We start from the raw sequence: 21232 nt of genomic DNA, 5'->3' as shown, positions 1-21232 counted from the left end.
TTGGAATGCTTGGTGGAAGTGGTTATTGACGCGTACGAAAGGAATTTTGTTTTCGTCGAGGCGTCGAATTTTCTGGAATGCTTGATGGAAGTGGTTATTGACGCGTACGAGAGGAATTTTGTTTTCGTCGAGGCGTCGAATTTTCTGGAATGCTTGGCGCCTTTCCGCTCGATGTATTTTAATGGTGGCGGCGTGTTTCGACCGTTTTGGTTCCACTCGACTGGTAGGGGCGTTCCGCCTGAGTTTAATATAACGACTGCAGGTGCATATCGTCTGGGTTTCGGGAATGTAGTTTGTTGTTGCGGAATATTCTCGAAGGTTTCGATGACGATGACGACGACGAGATTCCTATAGAATCATTTGTTAACTATTGATGAGTCACCAAATAAACTAAATTTATTTTATTTTTTGGTTGGGAGAAATGTGTGTGGAGCAGTGCCCCGGTTGCTCTTAAAGACGAGCTACCTCTGCTACTACCTAATATAAAAATAGTTAATAGGTAAATTATATATTTATGAACAGACAAAATTAGATTTGTCAAATATGTACATGCTCCGGAACTATATAATAACACTGAGCAACAAAAAATCACTTTTTTGAGATACCATAGCGGAGACTAGCCAATCTTTACTAACTTTTTTGGCGAGATGGCATGTAATCCACCTCACGGCGTACAGCCATCTCGTTTGCACCAACACATTTCGCGTTACAAACGTATACACAACGAAAGCATTTAAATTGCAATTACCGCTTGAGTTAGTCTGTTTAGATAAAAAAAAATATATTGAGATAGAAAACCAATCCTTATAAACGTGGTGAAATTAAAAAATTGCGTTTTAAAGTTAGCTAGACAATTATTTATAAGTATTTCAAAGCAATGAAATATCACAATCAATAGGAAAAATATCTGACTATTGATTCCAATACTCATTTTGAGCACAGCAATACTAGATTTTGAGTTAATGACCGCAAAACAGTAAAAATCGCACATTTTTTTAAACGCTCATATCTTGTTAACGATCAATAACCAACAAAAATCAATATCATATTCGAATTCAGTGGGCCAATCTTAGTAAAGATTGGTTAGTCTCCGCTCTAGTAATTTTTTTTTTGTTGCTCAGTGTAATTAATTGGAATTATCAAAATTTCATTCATAGCCTATTTTAACGCGTAATTTACATATGTTAATTTAAATTAATTTTTGAACTATCATTTCCAACATTTATAGAAATTTAAAAAAGCTCATTCTCAGTTATGAATATTTATTTGGTTAATAAATCAATATAAAGGATAAATTGGCTGTAAATTGCACTAAATAAAAAAAGCTCATAGATTTAGATCCGCAATCAACGCATTATAAAATGGTCGCTTTTTCGGCATATCACCGATTATTCTCCACTGGTCGTTTTCAGGGTCGTACTCCTGCACTGATCTTGAGAATTCTCCCCCTTAAAGAGTAATGTTGAATTAAATAATGAAATACAGGAAATAATTTAGATTATACATATACAAAAATTGAACAAACATAAGCGAACTCACCGAAACAAATAATCTTCCCATTGTGACTAATTGCCCGAAGCTCATGATCGTTTTTAGGCGAATTCTTCACTTTAGTCCAGGTATTACTCCTCGGATCATATCTTTCTACTTCAGAAATCGTAGAATAACTATTCGACCCACCTATGCAATAGATTGAATCATTGATAACAACAGCCTAAAATAATTTTAAAACGTAATTATAATCTCAACATACCAATTGTTATGTTTATTTTATAAATAAAATTATACGATTACAGCTAGCTCCTTTCTCTTGGATTCCATCGGCTTTAATATCTTCCATTTTTTTGTTTTCGTGTTATATACTTCAACTGAATTTAAAATATCTTTACCATTATGCCCACCGAAAACATAAATGTTATCGTTATAAACTACAGAAGCATGATTATATCTTTTAACATTCATGGAGGCAGCACTATTCCATTTGTTTTCAACATAATTATACCTGAAATGAAATGTAAAATAAAAACAAATTTCAATATGAAGTGCATGTAAAAAATCATTGCAAATAATTAGTAAAAGATCATCTAATTTACTCACTCTTCTACGGTGTTCATTGCATTTACGACACTATTACTTCCACCAATAACAAAGATTCGTTGATTAACTATAGCTGCTGTTGAATTGCTCCTTTTTTCTTTCATTGGTGACAATTCAGACAATTGTTTTGTGAGCAGATTTATTGAGTATACCTGTAAATATGTATCGAAAACATTTTCATCTAATTTCACGTCTAACAACAGTCTTTAGAAAAGCTTTTTCATTAAAAGTAACATTTATCCTATTTCTACACCCAAACTTTGTACGTTTATACATACTTTATTAATGTTCTTTTCATTGAAATTCCATCCACCAAACAAAAAAATAGTGTTCTGAAATATTTCTGCTGAAAACAGTGTATTTTTTATATCAGTTTTAAAGAAATCCGTCCATAAATTTGTCGTTGGATTATATGCTTCGATTAAACCAGATATCTGAAACAAGTCATTCAACAATTAACACATACATATAGGGTTGGAATTGAAAGGCTGATGTATGGGCTATGGCTGAGAAAGGGTATGTTACGACTGATTGTGAGAAGGGGATGGAAAGGGGTAGAGATGTAACGGTTAGTCGCAGTTGAACCTGCGCTCCGTGCGGTTGGTCGCTAAACCTCCGCACATGACTGAAAACGCACGTCTTTGATATTAACCTAAACCGCCACATCCCAACCGTGGTCCTGAACAGCGTCATCTGTCAGGATTCTCTACCATACATACAATGTATGTATGTATATATGTTATTAAACAAATAATATTATAATAAGAAAATTATAAAGAAAAATAATATTATAATATACTAGTGTTGTACCCGATGAAATATCATCACATGGGTGTTGCCATATTAAGTTATTAAATAAAAAAAAATAAAAGAAATGTGTGGGTCCTGTGTTAAATCCGCACACTATATATTTTATTTAACGGTTTAATATGAAAAAAAAAGATAAAACTACCTACCTATCTACATATAAACAATATACAATATACCGATAGAAAAATTAATTAATTAAATAAATATTCAATAGACGGCAATTCTCAGCCTAGAGAAAACATTAGTAGCGATCAGTATATATTGAAGTTTTTTCTTTTGTTATTTGTATATTCGTATTATATTCGAACGTTTTGTTGGTTTAGTGGTTTATCTGTGACGTACATATGTATGTATGTCGAATCGAAACGACTATTATAGTACAGCGAGCGTTATCTCAGATACACCCACACAGACATACAGAATAGTGATATTATATATATGATATGATGTAAATACATTGGGAGAGTCTCCTCCTAAAATCAAAACTTGATTATTTTTATTTCGGGATTGAGAATTCATCAAAGTCAAAGAAGATCTCTTTTCTGGCATTTGATGCCACTTTAGGGCGTCCAACAGTATTGAAAATTGATTTTCTTCAATAGATTTGCAACAAAGTGACGTCACTTCTTCCAGTAGAAACTTTAAAGTAAATAAAACACAAACATTAAAACTGTACAATCGACTTATCAGATACAGATTAAAAAATAAAAATACCAACCGAAATAGAACAAAAGGGTAATCTAATGCATTTCAACAGTGGATACAGATAATTCCTTCTATTGACCCAATCATGTTTTATCCACTGAGATAGTCCTTTGAATGCCTGTTCTTCTGATGACACTTGTAAGTCGTTGGATAGCAACAATCGTTCCATATTATCAACAGGCAGGCTTAGGAACCGTTCATGATTTACTATCTTAAAAATTAAAACTGAACTTATAAGTTATTTTAGCAAAAACAGAGACAAGTATTTTTTTTCTGAACAAAAATAAAATTTTAAAAGTACTTTTGAAAAATTATTCAAGAAATAGTTGTCAATTGTTTCGAATCTTTGCGAAACTGTTCTGCTTTCTCGACAAACTCTATCTAAAAATGAGTAACAATAATTTTTAAGCTCATTTAGCTGCCACAATTCTGCCAACTTCACAATGTTGGCCACCTCGTCAATTCTTAATTCTGTAAAAAAAAACCAAAATAATACAACATCAGATGGAATACTAATACTAATAAAAATACTAATCATTTAAAAAAATCTTTTTTTTTTCACCCAAAGTGCCCTTATATAAAAACTCAATAGCCTTGACCAAAGATTTTTGCCGAATTCCCTCACAATCCATCACTAATTCCCGCGTATTTTGTTCTAATTTTTGTCTAAACAATGCACTTGCCATATGCAGAATGCATTTATGCGTTGAATACCTGAAATCGCATTTCAAATTGAATTAAAATCGCTCAGTTAATAATTTTACAATAATTTATTCTTGGAAAACTGTCACCTTTTGTTCCTAATAATCAAATCAACATCACAATACATTCTTTGAGTGTAAAAAATTTGCATCCATTGCATGTGGGAGAATCCGTATTGCATTTGTGCATGATGCTCGTAGTCGTTCATTTTCAAAATGATATTGTTTGATAACAACGAATTTGCTTTAAATAAATGTAAAATATGTAATAACAGCAGAAAGATGAATTGCGAAAAATGGGTATAAATGTTTAAATGGTTCGGTGATTACTGGTCACAAAGGACTCGTCACAAAGTCAGTAAAATCTCTATAACGGAACACCAGGCAGCCGAAAAGGCCATCATACTAACGAGAAGTTGAGTGCCAAATATTGTGTATTCACGATTTTCATAGCAAAAATTGTCTTTGTGACCACCGCAATGTGACGAATAATCCAATTACAATTTAAATATCATTTTTTTTTTAAATTAAGTCATTCTATATAAATATAGTATTACCGCTTAAATTATTATATACATATGTACTTGCAAATAAGCAATATTAGAATATTGCTATATTGAAGGATTTATTAATATAATTAATATTTAAAAAATGATGGTGTCTTTTTACCAGGTGCTTACTTTTGGATGTAGTCAAGTCTACAGATTAAAATTACTTGTTGGAAACACGTTATATGGTGTATAATATATATTTTGCTATGTATGATAAGATCTGATATGATCGTTAGTTTACTGATAACGAATTTTGCCTTCAATTTCCCAGAATTAGCACTACAAAAATCGATGTATAAGATTTTAGTAAATATGAAAGTAACAGTCATGTATCATTACCATTCGCAACCATTCACCATCTACTTCTGGATAAAGACCGGTAGTATCGGTATTTGACTGAAAATAAGCCTTTGGTAATACCGGTATTTAAAAAATAAATACTGATATTATCGATTTTTTTAAAATTCGTACATTTTATTTGTTGAAAATGATATCTCCGTGGCTAAAATCTAGGAAAACGACCGATGCGTATATATTTTTCATACGCGATATTAGCGAGTTATTATTCTATAAATTGTTTTCGATCTCTTTTTATTTTATCACGCCACACGTCTGTAAAATTGATTTAATTTTTACTGTTTTCCAATACATATAGTTAAATACAATGTTCGGTATCGAGGGCCCCTTGATTTTGATTTTGATTTTTAAATGCTTTTTATTATTACGAAATTATGCTCACAATACATCTTATATCTATTTAAATAGCTACTGATCTACTGATCATTTTCTATTTTACAATTTAATTTAATTTGGTTAGTAATCATAGTATTATATTATTCTAGTGTTAATAATGTACAGCATAATAGGAAAAAGAGCTCAAAAACCTATTTAAAAACGGCCCCCTTACAATGTGTCTCAAGTTCGCAAACATTTCTAATTTTAATTTGAATAAAAAAAATTTACTATAAAGTGCGGTTTTTTTTTCAATTAAGTCCATACATTGAAAATGTGATAAAATACATTTATTATTTGGTACATTTTCAGTACGATATATATGTATAAAATATATATATATACAATGATGACACGACTGGGACTATTTTTCTAATTATTGTATGGAAAAATATATAATTCGTCTTTCAACAATAACTAATTCCCCAATAGATGGTTGAAACTTCGTTTGTATCTGATAAGCTTTTGTCGGAATTGCACAAAAAAAACAAAATCACACAAAAAACACTAGTTTCTACGAAACATTATAATCCTTTATACACCTGGGACGTACCAACTTCACAGTTTTGTACCCGAATATCCTGTATATTTCAATGTTTGGCTTTGACGTATTTTTCAATAAACATGTTGAAACATGCAAGCGGTACTCAGTGTGTCGAAAGCAATTTTTTTTAATATTAAAAATGTATTAATTAAAAAAGAAATACCGGTATCAGAAATTCCGGTATTTTTGCAATGCCTACATACAACTTGTACATATATATATATATATGTATATATGTATGTATGAATGTATATGTGTAATGTTCATTTAATTTCTTCATATAATTACATATTATATCCATTTAAATGGATATAGGGTAACATGACTAGCTATAATATAATAGTTAATATTTTCAATAGATATGTAAATATTTTTAACTCAATTGTATTACTTACATACGTATTATGTATATGTAATATACTGACGTGAAGCTTTTTAAAGATTGATTCATCATATATTATATCAATGCATTATACCAACGTATATATGTATGTATATGTAACGATGAATATCAAAACGATAAGATTAAGAAGATGATAAGATAAACAACAGCAATTAGACAAAAGGTGCAGAATTATCAATTTTCATAGTGTAGCATAGTGCAATACAGTACAATTATTAAACAAACAAGAAGAATTTCTGGATATTCATAAAATTAATGAAACTATTAATTATACATTTGTGACTTTTACATATTAATTATTCGTCTATTATACTTAGTCTTGTCCATCGAAATTGTTACGATTCCTTGAAAGTTTTCAGACAAACAAGTTTGTCATAACCATAGATAGCTACCTCATATAAAATTCTATACAAAATCATGTTGTTTTACCGGTTTTTTTTTTATAATTAGGGATAGTTTAAGATCACGTGTGTTTCATAATCAAATCAACTCCAGAATATGTAAAATTGACATAACCTAAAAAAAACATCGAAAATGTTGAATTGGACAATCAAATGTGTGCTAGTAGGAGACGGTGCAGTCGGCAAAACGAAACTGTTGATGAGATATACCAAAAATAAATTTCCAGTAGATGAATACGTTCCAACTGTTTTCGATACATATGACGTGATGGTGACGATTGCAGGAAAGCAATTCAACCTCATCTTGCATGATACGGCAGGTATGCATATTTACCTACATACATATATATTGAATTTAAACTATCATGATTCATTATTTATTTATTTATTTATTTGGAAAATTTACAGTTTATTAAGTTACATAGATTTATAGTAAAAAAACATAATTATGTTAAGTAAACCATTAATAATTTTCACATATAGGTAAAAAAAAAGAAAAGCTCAAACATTTAAAATAAGAAACAAAAATGATAATAGAGTAAGATAGTTAGAGAAAACAAAAAGAAAAAAAATAGAAATAACAGTATAATAAAAATATCGAAATAATAAGAATAATAATATGATAAAAATTATGAAATAATAAAAATAATATAATATATAACAAAAAACAAAAAGACAATTAAATACATCAAAATAAAAATTCATAATCACAATCGTAAATTTTCAATAAAATTAATCATCGAAAAACAAATTAGCAATAATCACTCTAGCTTGTATAGCATTAATATTAAATAAGTCAAACATAGAAATTGTTAAAATTAGTGTGTTGACGGTGGAGCTTGCACGCCAGATGAATGAGCTTCTTCCATAATTAGAAAAAGTATTAGGTATGTAAAGGAGCTCATTACATCTAGTCATTCTTTTTGGCACACGCAATGATAGTCTGCTCAATAATTGAGGACAGTCGATCGAGCCGTTAAGGATGTTCAAAATTGTTGAGATGTCAGCTATCTCCCTTCTTATGACAAGTGGAAGTAGATGCTGACACCTACAAGCATCTTCATAGGAAGTATAGGATAATCCAAAACGGCTACTGATGTACCTCAAGAATCTCTTCTGAATGCGCTCCAATCTGTCTCTTGCACCAGAGTACTCTGGGTTCCAAACTTGGGATGCAAACTCAACAATACTTCTTACGTATGCACAATATAATATTTTGTATGATTTAATAGAAGTAAAGCATTTGGAGGACCGGATGACGAACCCGAGGGCCTTCGACGCTCGAGCTACAACATTTTCAATATGTTTACTAAAGGATAGATCAGAGTTTAAAAAGACTCCCAAATCCCTAATTTCCGATACCCTTGTGAGTCTATGTCCGTTGATTGAATGAGGAAAGTCAACTGGACATAGTTTTCTGGTGAAGGTTATGCAGGAGCATTTTGCTACATTAATTTCCAACTTATTTATGCTGCGATAAGCCTCTAGCCTGAACAAATCATTATACATACACTCCATGGTGCCACTTGAATATACGGTCTACCTTCACATATCTACTTTAGTATGCGATCTACCTTCACGTTTTTACTTTAATATGCGGTCTCACTGTCTCAGTTCTCTCATGTCTGACAGTGAGGCTGAATAATACCGACCCTAACAACCTTATCTTAAATGAATAGGTCTGTAGGAATCCCGATTTATCCCAATCAAATCGAACCATCTATTCCGACCGAGGATATGTAGATTTCCACGCTCAACCATTGACGTCATCTTGCAGCTGAAAAACCAAACAACATTAAAACGCCACAACATACGGAGAACCAAATCAACCAGAACTGTGACAGAGTCGAGAACGTTCCACCCTAACATACCAAATGTCAAGAGGCTGCAGAGCAATTGGTAATAAAAACTAAATCAAAAGGAACGAGGTGCATTCGTGACATTTTTTTGTGGAATTCTATTGAATTTTTTTGTGGAGTTCTTTTTGAACACCTTTGAAAATTAGGACTTCTCGAAACTGCGCTACTATTCAGTGCAATTTAGTGCAACTTTCCAAAAACCCCCCCTGGGGTGTTTGCAAAATCACCCCCTGGGGTGTTTTCGGCAAAATTTTATCCTTGCTTGACAGTGGTCGATAACGGTGTATCCCATATTTGAAGAAATGTAGGAGAACCCCCACAGCGGGGAGCCAAGCACACGACGTGCCGTTCTTCCCTGTGTGATTTCGCCCTTAATGACTAAATTAGAAATGACTTGTAATTAAAAGATTTAAATTTGTATCTCATTTTAGGGCAATCAGATTACGATGTATTAAGACCGTTGAGTTATCGGCACACGGATGTGTTTCTAATCTGCTTCAGCGTCATAAGTTCACTTAATTTTGAAAGTGTTAAAAGTCGGGTGAGCCTCTTTGTCACTTTCGAAATGTTCTGAACCTGACATGGTTGTATAATGTCCATATAAGTATGTAAATGTCAATTAAAACTATTCATATATTCAAAATTATATAAAACAATAGAATTTGATTGATTATTCTCTATTAAATTAGGCAAAGTCCATTTTGTCTATAGAAAAGTCTACTTATCATCCCAAGGGTCAAATGATAAAGGTAGAATACTTTTGATTTATTTAGAAAGAACTAAGTAAACAAAAAAACAGGAAAAATTTTAATTTATTGTGGGAAAAGTCGTTTTTCTAACTTATACCAAAAACTATAGTACACATAATACTATATATGTCTATATGCAAATTTTGAGAAGAAGGACTTTTAGGATGGGTTTATGTCATTGGAGCATCGTTGAACAAAGTTTGTCAAAGATCAAGAAAATTTTATTGAAAAATACGGTGTTTCACCATCAGGTTCCGAACATTTCAAATGTAAAATGCTAAATTTTACCCATTCAAATAAGGCATTGAAAATGATAACAAATATATGCCACAGTGGGTACCAGAGATCACACATTACAGTTCTGGAACTCCATTTATAATAGTGGGCACTAAGACGGATCTAAGGAACGATCCCAGTGAAGAAAAAAAAAATTTGAAAAATAGTAAAGATAAATGCATTCAATCCAAAGAGGGGGAGAAGATGGCCAAAAAATTAAATGCAGTTAAATATGTTGAATGTTCGGCTTTAACGCAGGTCAGTTTTGTATTAAATTAATTGAGAATCCATGTACAGTACAGTGTTTTTATTTCGAGATGGCCTATTTTTGACTCACAATTAAATAAATACAATTTATGAAAAAGTCTCCGGGGCATTTCTTTCTACCATGCACAAATATTTCAGATAAATTTGTAAAGTAAGCCCTTCCGGATATAAAAGCACTGTGCATATCTGTTTAAACAAATAAAATAAAATAATTAAATTAAAAAATATCTGTTTAAATAAATAAATTTTGATATAATACTTATTTAGCTTCTTATTTGACTTCAGGAAGGAGTAGAGAATGTATTCGACGAAGCAATCCAAGCCGCTTCAATTAAGCCAAAAACGAAGAAGAAGAAGTGCGAAATTCTCTAATTTATTTTATATATGTATTGCGGGGAATTAAATACATTGCAGATTATAATGATGTCAATGAATGATACAGTAAATCAGCGATCAATGTTTGATCGCTGATATACTTTTTACTGTTTCACTTGATTTAGTGAAAGTGTGCACAAAAAATATATTTATATGCTTGCAAAATGAGTTTAAGATATTTTTATTATTAATTTGTAGGCAATATTTATTATTAAATATTAATTGATGTATTATTAATGCCTAAACGTGGTGCAAGTAGTCGATGAGATTCGTTTAACGCTTTAAACCATGTTTATTTCTCGATGCGCCGAAACCAACTGTATTTTGGTCGCGGCGTTACAAAAAATACTAACTTAAGCGTACAATCTACCCAAAGATGCTAACTTCATCATACATACATTGCACTATTCTGGATTTGAATACTTTGGTAAAATACATATGTATGTATGTATATACAATATAAATCATATTTTCAAAAAATAGTAATACTCATACCGGTTTTTCATTCCAAATTGACCTTTTTTCATTAAAAATTGACACTTTTTCATTTCAAATCAAACCTTTTTCATTTAAAATTGACCACTTTTCAATGAAAATTTGAAACTAGTAAAAAGGGTCAATTTGGAATGAAAAACCTGTATGAGTATTACTATTTTTCGGAAATATGATTTATTTTGTATATGTGTAGGATTACCTAAGAATTCAAACCCAGAAGAGTGCATCTATAAATGATTAAGTTATCATGTCAATTTTTTAATGTCAATTTGAAATGAAAAAGGGTAAATTTTATATGAAAAAGGTTTAATTTGAAATGAAAAAGGGTCAATATGTAATGAAAAACCTATATAATGACAAAGATTTATAACATTTATTTTAGACAGATAAAATCTGAATGCCAGTCATTGAATTCTGAACCTCAATTTTTATTAATATGCATTTTATGTTATGTTTTTGTATGGAAATTTCAAAATTTCGGATTTATTTATTATACTCAACAATAAAGATTTAAAATGTTCTTGAAAATAGCTTATGTTAAATGACGTTGACCTTCGGGGAATTGCATTAGAATGATTGTGTATGAGACAACGGCTCCGACAAATTCAAACAAAAACTTATAATCCAATGTTACAAAATCTGTAACCGTTATTAAAAATTTTCTTTCATACAAATAGTTTAAGAACAATTTGGCATCATAGTTGATTTCATCGCCTAAAAATTAATATCGAATACTATTCATATTATAACATTTATATTATTATATTAAACATAATTGCATTTACCTGATTGTTGAAGCACTTTTTTCAACAAAATCAATTCCGTACGATGAGATTCATATTTGAGACATTCGCATAACGTAGTAATTCCAAGAATGATCGATAAATCGTGAATAGTCCAAAATACAATACGACTGCATTTTAAAAATTCCTGAAAAGTAATAACAAAAAATATAAATTATACATATACGTAATACATACATATATATTGAATAGAAAAATTACAATAGAACTGAAAGCTGCTATTAAATTATTGATAGATGTAACAAAACCGATGAAGATGTCGACTGGTGATAAAATTAACTGTTCAAAAACGAAGCAATCTATTATAAACATAAATTATAAAACAATAAATGTATGTGCATATATTATAAATGGTTGTGGCTATTTGCAGGTACTTTATCTGCAAATTATTAGCTATTTACAGGTACTATATCTGCGAATAATTGGCTAATTGCAGGTAATATATCGGCAAATTATTGGCTATTTGCAGGTACTATATCTGCGACAGGCGCAAAGCCTTCTGCGCATAGCCAATAATTCTCAGATATGGTACCTGCAAATAGCCACAACCATTATAAATAGGATCGACGTGTGGCGTGTGCGAAGTGTGCGATGCACGCAGGCGCTCTAAAGAAAGGGGCGCTTAAAAGATACATTTTCAAACATTAATTGCACACACGAGAGAAAAACACGACGCGCCGACCCTGAATTTATAAAACTAACATGAATTTTGTACAACGACGATATACTGTCCATGGTATCGGCCAATTTAAAAAATTCTTTCTGCGTAGCTTTCACACTGACATCTTCGAACCCAGTTCGCCGTTCACTTCTGCGATTCATAAACAGACTAGTTTCCAAAGTCACGTTCAACCTGGAGCCGAGCTGATCGTTCAGATGTCTCATTTGAAACAACACCAACAGATTCATCACCGCAAATCGAATCAAGCTCACGTCGACCTTCAAGAACATGACGTACAAATAGCAGACAGGTTTGAACCATCCCGAATCCACCGAGGTGGTGACGAATATGAAAAACATTAGAATGCAAGACGACACGTGGAGAGCGATGTTCAAGATGTAGAATGTATTGAAGGATATATCAGCGTTCACTCGATTGATCGTGCAAATCAATTTCGAAAATTCTTCATAATTGAATAGGAAGTCCAATAGCCAAGTCAAAACGGCCAAAATCATCACGTTAATATATGAAGTGGTGTGGAAGTATTTCGCCATCAACGATAAATAGTTATGTTTTATGAAATAATTCATTGCAGTGGATCCGGAGACTAAAATGGACGCAATCACGTGGATCGATACGTATAATATTGTCCATCTTGTTTTTCTCTCGATTACATTTCTCTCGTTCATATTGAATACTTGACAAGCCAACAGTTCGTGCAAGTAGATGAAAGGTTTGAAAATTGCATTATATGCAACGTTTTCTTTCATTTTGTGGAAATTCTCTGTGCGTGTGTGTATCGTCTCCGAGAGAATTGACGTAAGTATATATAAATATACATATTATGTTTATCAATTACATTAGTATGATTTAACTATGGCTAGTTAATTTATTCAGCGTATTATAATTTACATCAGCGTAAATTATAATACGAGCACGATGTGAAATTTATTTTACAAATTAATACAAACAATTTTTTGTTTACATATGATTATGGTACGCGACAACTGGGTGAAAGACGAGCGGGCTAGTGAAAAGTGTGCGCAAGAAATTTGGGCGACGATAAACTTTACAGTTCGGTGATTACATCCCAAATGTGAATCGCTACGAAAATCGCTCGCGCGGATCACCTGTCGCACGAAAATTCGTTACGCAGGAAAATTGCCGTACATAATTAGACAGCAGTTTGGCTTAATGGTAGCGTATATATTAAGCACCACTGAGGCGCTTAGAAATAAGAAGAGGGCGATAAATGTGGACGATAGACGTCACCAAGAAATATGACGCGAGTATTTTCAAACGTGTCTATTACGATTATTTTTCACCATCGTAATGGCGGACGTCATTTTATTTAATTCTCATATAAAGACAATTTAATATATTATCCCTATTAATTCGATTCAGATTCGTGTAAATCCGAGTAAATAATAGTAAGAGATTTTAGCTCATAATTTTACCGATTTAAGTGAAAATACGTACTTTTGACTTTTAATTTGAACTGGACGACTACTTAGAGAGATTTGAAAGCTGAAAAGGACTACAAATGAAAGATAAAATACCCGACTATAGATTCCAATATTCATTTTGTACAGAAAATTGACAGATTTTGAGACATCGACCGAACAACACGAAGATATAGAAAAATCGCGCGATTTAAAAAACACATATCTCTCCGAATCTCGAGCCAATCAACATTTTTTATTACCAGATTCGTGTTCACTGGGCATAGATCTATAAGAAAAGTAATATCTCGTCTCTGAACCATTTTTCGTGTCGAACAGTGTAATTGATCTTTCACTGGAATAGAAAAACCCAATAAGTTTTACTCGTTTCTGGGCATTATACGTAACCATTTTAATCTCCAAGGAATGCTCTATAACCTGTAGAAAAGAAAATAAAAATAAACAAGTTATCACTTTATCGAACCCTTCATTCTTTCAGTGTCCACTCTGTACCTTAGACGATTTTTGAAGTTGTAGGAGTCAAAATTCAAACAAGGACATTCATTTTTAACTTTTTTATTACGTATGTTTCATATATGTAGTTGATATTAAAATATTAATACACATATTCATATTTACAAATGTAAACATTCACATGTTTTCTCATGAAGGCGTATTTTATGTCAAGATTACTACATAGTAAAGGGAGCGAATTTACTTCCCACAAAAAAAGTCTCCATGATTGTAATCAATATATCTAATATATAATTTCGAAAGAGACTTTGTATGTGTGTATGTAAGGTTTGGGTGGTAGAATTCGTAACGTTAAATTAAATAAAAAAACAAATAAATTTAATAAAATGTTAACCATTAGACTAGCCATGCTTAAGCGGTTTATATTACAAATACCGAGCGAAGCCTGGTAAAACCACTAGTAAAATATAATTTCGAAAGAGACTTTGTATGTAAGGTTTGGGTGGTAGAATCCGTGACGTTAAATTTAATAATTAAAAAAAAAACAAATGAAAATTCAAATAAATTTAATAACATGTTTACTATTAGATTAGCCATGTTTCAGCAGTTTATATTACAAATACCGAGCGAAGGCGGGTAAAACCACTAGTATAAAATATTTACAATTATTAGTCACTAAAACAGTTACAAAGTACAAACATATTTCCTATACATACATTTTGCCAGCAGTTTGGCTTACTGGTAGCGTATATATTTAGCACCACTGAGGTCGAAGGTTCGTGTCCTCGTCAAACTGCTGGTTAGGTTTGTGGGTTTTGTGACTTCAAATCGATCGTTTCTTTATCAGAGTTTGCTAATTTTATCTGATCATTGTTGAAACGGTTCCTGAAATTTGTTATTAGATCATTTCCTGTTGTCACATAATCTGTGTGTATAATTTGTAAAAATTATGCACAGTAATCTGAAATCTATAGATATCTCTATAGACATCTCTATAATTTCGTGTTTATTATATGTATAAAAATTGTAATAATAATTGTACACAAAAATCTAAAAATAATCCATAGATGTCTCTATGATTATTATTTCTGTACTGATTAATTGTTATATGCTATGTATTCTGATTGTATATGTATTATTGTATTTCTGACCGTTATCGTACACTCGTCGCATTGGAGCGATCTGTAATGACGAGTGTATATTGATTGTAACGATAAAATAAAATAAAATAAAAATTTAAAACCGTCTCTATAGAATTTTTAAAACACGCCTTCGTGAGTTTAAAACATAAAATTAACACATATGTACATTTTAATACTAATATCAATGCATTCACATAGCCAATTGCAACATTATGATCGTATATGTAACAAATGCACCAAAATAATCAAACAAAAAAGAATAGTCCAATATAAAAAAACCGCCAGCGGGTATAATAAATTTTCTATCTTTCAGATAGTTCAGAAAATGTTTAATGTCACTGTTTGAAACATCGCCTTAAATAAATTAAAAAAAACTATATATGTATATGATATGTATATTTACTATATTTAGCAGTATCTTTAAAGGTACATACTTGATTGTTGCAACATTTTCTTCAACAATATCATTTCAGTACGATGAGCTTCATATTTTAAACATTCGGATAAAGTCGCTATTCCGACAACAAACGACACATCATGAGTGGCCCATAGCAAAATATGAGTCAAGCTTATAATCCCCTGGAAATTAATTTAATGCACATATTAAACTGATACGTATATACATACATATTATAAATGTGTATGTTACAAACATTTATGAAATTGCTCTTTCAAAAAGATACTTTTGACAAATTCATGAAAAATACAACGGGCTTTCGACGTTCATCAAATGAGCCATTTCACAAATTGTATGTAACATTTATGTACATACATATATACAGGGTTTTTTAAAAGAATAGAAGGTTTAACTAAAGAAAATATTATATTTAAAGACATAATTTGTTATTATTTAAACGAATTACATATGTAAATGTGAATTATCATTATGTAATTGCTTTTGAAACATTAAAAATACTATGAAAAAAGATGCCAGAACGCTGTTACAAAACAAAGAAAGCCCTGGATATATGTATATGAATATAAATACAGTGCCGGTTTTAGGAGGGGGCTGGGTCGGGTGGCGCCCGAGGGCGCAAAATTATTTGGAGCGCCGCTCGATGCGCCAAAGGCGCTTTAAAATTTAAAATTAGAGCGCCAACGGCCCTACAAAATTTTAGATTATAGCGCCAAAGGCACCTCTACTTTCTAAACTCAACATTTGTACTCGGCAAATTATATTCATTGGGTGAAGGCGCATTCCTTTTTGTATTATAATTAACGTTTTCCAGTGGCAGCCACAATTCAAATCTATACGACGCTGCGAAATCTTTTGTAACATCGCATACTTTTTTCGATATTCTCCAAAGATTTTTTACACTATTTTCTGCTATAATATATTTATGGAAGATTCTAACTGATAACGTGTAATTATATTCCTAAAAAAATATCTTAGGTTTAAGCAGTTAAACGAATATTCAAAGATGTGGGGGTTTTTGTATTTTGTAAACAATCTACTGGAAAGAGCCGATCTTCAAATTAAACTCGCCGAGAATTCAAAATCTGATATTATTAGCAATGAAAAGTTATCAATTGAAAAGCCCTTCTTTCAAATACAGTTCAAGGTAAAATTAATCCACTCATTGTAATAAATTTTATAAAACAGCATAATTTACAAGAATTATATTACAAGAAACTGTAGCAAGGTCCTAAACCCGGAAAAAGGAGGATGGTAATCCAATTTTTATAATTTTTTTCTATGGGAACAATTGCACAATTGCGTGTAAGGCCGGCACTGTATAAATACACATGTATATGATTATATTATATTTAACACTCACTATCGAATCAATGGCCACAATTAATTCATTTACAGACGTAACAAAACCAATAAATATGTTCAGCGGTGATAGAATTAGCTACATGAACAAAATCATTGATGTATTAACTTCATAATTTTAAAAATTATCTTCTACTATGTAACGAATAACTAACTTGAATATTGTTCAACCATAATATATTATCCATGATATCACCCAACTTAAAAAATTCTTTCTGCACAAATTGTATACTGACGTCTTGGATTGTTATATCTTTCCCTTTATTTTGTTTCATGAATATATTGGTCTCCAAAGTTACGTTCAATTTAAAGCCGAGTTGATCGTTCAAATGCCTCATTTGAAACAACACCAACAGGTTCATCATCATCAATCGAACGAACGCTATATCATCTTTCAAAAACATTACATATATATAGCTGACGAACCCAAACCATTCAGTGAAAAACGAAGAGGTAATGAATATGAAAAACATAGAAATGCAATATGCCGAGTGTAATGCAACATTGAATGTATAGCATTTGACGATGGATATTTCGGCTTTAACACGATTGATAGAATCAATCAGTTTGACTGTTTCACAATAATTAAAGATTATGTCTACCAACCACGTATAAACTGATACTACTACAACGTTAACATGTGACATGATGTAGAAGACTCTCGACAACAATGGTAAGTCAACATATTTAATGCAGAATATCTCAACGATGCTTGCGGCTGAATAAACGGAAGCAATCACATGAAGAACGATATATAACATCGTCCATTTTGTTTTTCGCTCTATCACATTTCTTCCTGTCATGTTGAATATTTGACATCCCAGCAGCTCATGTAAGTATATAAACGGTTTAAAAATTACATGATATCCAACGTTAACTGTCATGCTGCACCAATTTATATACTTAACACAATACAGAAGCTCCGTAAATTATATAACTATAATTACAAATTACAACACTAGTTAATTAATTCTAATGGAAAATTAAAATTATTAAATAAATACAATCAAATTAATTTGAACCTTTTTACGATAATTGAATTTTACTATGTATGATTTTAACAACATATGTTTGTACATAGCTTGCATATGAGTGGTTTTCAAATTACACTACTTCAATAGTAAATCTACTATTATATTTTCAAAATCCCTGGTCCTAACGTCCTCCATAAGAGCTAACTAAGGTTTGTCCTGAAATCTTGGACAAGTCATATTTAACCCTAATCCGGAAAAGATGGGTCTAATCGACTCGCTCACCTCTTAAAAATTTAATTATAGAAAAAAATGGTTAATAAGCTTCTACTTCCTTTATTTACAAATCACCATATTTATTAATTGTAATAAAACATTTTATGGCGTAGGGCACTTACAATGGGATTATCTATTTTCAAAGTTCTGTTGCATTTTATTACATTCAATTAAGGATTGTACATAGGTTTTTGAGCTCTTTTTTCTATCATGCTGTAGATTAACATTAGAATAAAATAATACTATGATTACTAACCAAATTAAATTTAATTGTAAAATAGAAAGTGATCAGTAGATCAGTAGCTATTAAAATAGATATAAGATGTATTGTGAACATAATTTCGTAATAATAAAAAGCATTTAAAAATCAAAATTAAATAATATTTTTTTACTCAATTATTCCTCATATAAAACCATAAATCAACAATAAAACATTTAAAAATCAGGCCGATATACGTATCCATTTGTGTTAGAAAATTTTAGTATCCGTACTAGGGTTAAAATATATATAATTTTTTTCAGAATTTGATAGTAAGCTATCAAATATATTCATGTGATAGACAACAGTAAATATGCATTATTAATAAATTCATGCTATTGTTATTTGATTTAATCAGCAGAATAAACGAGTGGTTTGAATATAATGCTTTGAACGGGGTGGTCACGGGTTCAAATCCCACTGGTTTCTGCTGGCCAGACCTTGGATTTGTGACTCCAGGTCGATCGTTTCCTATCAGAGTTTGCCAATTGATCTGATTTTCATTGAAACGGTTCCAACAAATTGGCATTTCCTCACAAAATCCCGAGTTTTAGCAATCTCGAATTTTGCTGAATTATACAAAATACTACAAATTCACAAATTTGACCATAAATGTCTCTGTGGATAATAATTGATATGTATTTATCTACTTTGTATCATACTAATATTATTTGTATCAAATGTACGATGTTTCTGGCCAGGAAAGCGCATTAGAGCTACCTGTCAGTCCTTCCTGGTATAAAGTAAAGATAAAATTAATATATTTATTCATATGAATTGGAGTAAATCTAGAACGATGACAACCAGTTAGGTCTGACTATACAAAACAAATTATTGTAAATTGAATCTCATATCTCGTAAAGGAGACCCAAACAAAAAAAATCATTATCATATTCGAATTCAGTGGGTCAAACTTAAAAAACAATTGGTTAGTCTCTGCTCTGGTAACTCAAAAACGTGATTTTTTGTTGCTCAGTGTAATTTATATTAAAAAGTCAAAAAGTTCCTGCGTACGAGTAACTTTCATAATACTTTTAATTTTATATATATACTTACCACTGAGAAGATGTTTAGTATCAAGTGATTTACAGACGTAACAAAACCAATGAATACTTCAACGGGTAACAACATCATCTAATCTACAAAATATGTAGTTATATAGAAAAAGCATAACTTTAAAATATGGTAAGACACTTCAATACAAAACCTTTCATGAATTCTATTCAAGTGTAATACATTTTCAATAGCATGGCCAGTTTAAAGAATTTTCTCTTCATCGATTTGACGTTAACATTTCCATGCATAGTCGGGCTAAAATTTTGAACGAAGAACGGGTTGGATTTTAAGATTATGGCGTACTTGGAAGCGAGCCGACAATTCAAGAGCCTCATTTGAAACAGCACCAACAGATTCATCATCACGAATAGTACTAACGTCACGTCGACCTTCAAAAGCATCATGAATATGTAACCCCCATATTCGACTGAGCCTTCGTAACAGAGGGGGCAAATCAATATAGCACACATCAAAATACAATACGCAACGTGAAGTGCGACATTTACTATGTAAAATTTTATATGCAACATGTTGGCATGCAAACGGTCATACATCTCAATCAATTTAACCGTTTGTTTATAATTATAAATATCTAATATCCACGTAGTGGTTGAATCGACTGCTGAGACAATTTACGACATTTTATAGAATAGCATTGTTATTGAAGATATTTTGCTGTATTCTACTGAAGAATTCAAGGCAGTCTTGATCGTTACATATGTAGATATTACAATATGTAATATCACATATGGTATGAGCCATTTTGTCTTAGGTTCGATTCTGTCTCTTGCCACGATGAATATTTGTGATCCTAGCAGCTTGTGTAGATAAATAAATGGTTTATAAATTATATGCAAAGCGACACTATTCATACCACTCATTTTCGAGAAAGTCTGAAATGGCAGTCAGTAATAAAATATTTAGGAGTAACGTTCGATAAAAGAATGAGATGGGCACCTCACATTGAGGGAGCGAAATGCAAGGCGATGCGGGGTATATCCTCAATATATCCAATGTTTAATCGCCATAGTTCTTTATCAACTCAAAATAAAATAAAATTATATCGCGCGCTCATATTACCATTATTAACCTATGCTTCACCTGTATGGAATAACGCCTCGAATACTAACCTTTCCAAGCTCCAAGTTATACATAATAAATCCCTAAAAATAATTTATAATACACACATATATACTAACTTGAAAAAACTGCATGCCATATATAATATTCCATTTGTTACAGACATTGCTAACAAACTAACCAGTAGATTCTATCACATAATCACTAATAACCATACTAACCCACTTGTGAAGAGTCTCGGTGATTACAACAAAATGTCTATACCCTTCAGGTATATAACACACAGATTACCTAAACACGATCTGCTTTAGGTCATCGACTTTAGA

At 31.3% G+C, this 21232-nt stretch overlaps 4 protein-coding genes and 1 long non-coding RNA gene across 11 annotated transcripts in view; 1 reads left to right on the top strand and 4 right to left on the bottom strand.

Annotated features, from left to right (window-relative positions):
* The window catches only part of LOC143915612 (uncharacterized), an 854026-nt gene that overhangs the window by 114794 nt on the left and 718000 nt on the right, over positions 1-21232 (bottom strand). The gene's annotated exons all lie outside the window — the stretch shown is intronic.
* Positions 495-6598, bottom strand: LOC143916230 (kelch-like protein 1). 3 transcript variants are annotated; one of them, XM_077437235.1, is made up of 12 exons: positions 5204-5473; positions 4994-5143; positions 4404-4557; positions 4175-4326; positions 3914-4083; positions 3626-3823; positions 3364-3546; positions 2376-2531; positions 2098-2249; positions 1795-2002; positions 1540-1714; positions 495-1448 (listed from the first exon to the last, which is right to left on the bottom strand). In XM_077437235.1, the coding sequence occupies exons 3-12, from the start codon at positions 4520-4522 to the stop codon at positions 1327-1329; spliced, it is 1635 nt and encodes a 544-aa protein (XP_077293361.1). In that variant the 5' UTR covers positions 4523-4557; positions 4994-5143; positions 5204-5473; the 3' UTR covers positions 495-1326. The 3 variants fall into 3 exon arrangements, with proteins under 3 accessions (XP_077293361.1, XP_077293362.1, XP_077293363.1); XM_077437236.1 differs by lacking the exons at positions 4994-5143; positions 5204-5473 and adding an exon at positions 6536-6598; XM_077437237.1 differs by lacking the exon at positions 5204-5473 and having other exon boundaries at positions 4983-5030.
* Positions 6659-11489, top strand: LOC143916244 (cdc42 homolog). Of its 4 annotated transcripts, none has more exons than XM_077437272.1 (5): positions 6659-6706; positions 6994-7264; positions 9235-9344; positions 9886-10086; positions 10381-10638. In XM_077437272.1, exons 2-5 carry the CDS (start codon positions 7078-7080, stop codon positions 10465-10467), a joined length of 585 nt encoding a protein of 194 aa, XP_077293398.1. In that variant the 5' UTR covers positions 6659-6706; positions 6994-7077; the 3' UTR covers positions 10468-10638. The 4 variants fall into 4 exon arrangements, with proteins under 4 accessions (XP_077293398.1, XP_077293395.1, XP_077293396.1 ...); XM_077437270.1 differs by lacking the exon at positions 6659-6706 and adding an exon at positions 6720-6910 and having other exon boundaries at positions 10381-10639; XM_077437271.1 differs by lacking the exon at positions 6659-6706 and adding an exon at positions 6720-6821 and having other exon boundaries at positions 10381-10631.
* On the bottom strand, positions 11260-17927 carry LOC143916241 (uncharacterized). 2 transcript variants are annotated; one of them, XM_077437264.1, is made up of 6 exons: positions 17420-17927; positions 17266-17343; positions 15922-16066; positions 11970-12067; positions 11751-11895; positions 11260-11679 (listed from the first exon to the last, which is right to left on the bottom strand). In XM_077437264.1, exons 1-6 carry the CDS (start codon positions 17909-17911, stop codon positions 11498-11500), a joined length of 1140 nt encoding a protein of 379 aa, XP_077293390.1. In that variant the 5' UTR covers positions 17912-17927; the 3' UTR covers positions 11260-11497. The 2 variants fall into 2 exon arrangements, with proteins under 2 accessions (XP_077293390.1, XP_077293392.1); XM_077437266.1 differs by lacking the exons at positions 15922-16066; positions 17266-17343; positions 17420-17927 and adding an exon at positions 12471-14874 and having other exon boundaries at positions 11319-11679; positions 11970-12047.
* On the bottom strand, positions 19827-20195 carry LOC143916247 (uncharacterized). The gene is made up of 2 exons (XR_013260957.1): positions 20007-20195; positions 19827-19909 (listed from the first exon to the last, which is right to left on the bottom strand). It is a non-coding gene; the product is annotated as an uncharacterized LOC143916247 (long non-coding RNA).

Source organism: Arctopsyche grandis, chromosome 8, assembly GCF_051622035.1.
Source record: "Arctopsyche grandis isolate Sample6627 chromosome 8, ASM5162203v2, whole genome shotgun sequence".
Taxonomy (NCBI): Eukaryota; Metazoa; Arthropoda; class Insecta; order Trichoptera; family Hydropsychidae; genus Arctopsyche; species Arctopsyche grandis.
The sequence above is the reverse complement of the archived record's forward strand: the minus strand, read 5'-3'. Positions and strand labels throughout refer to the sequence as shown.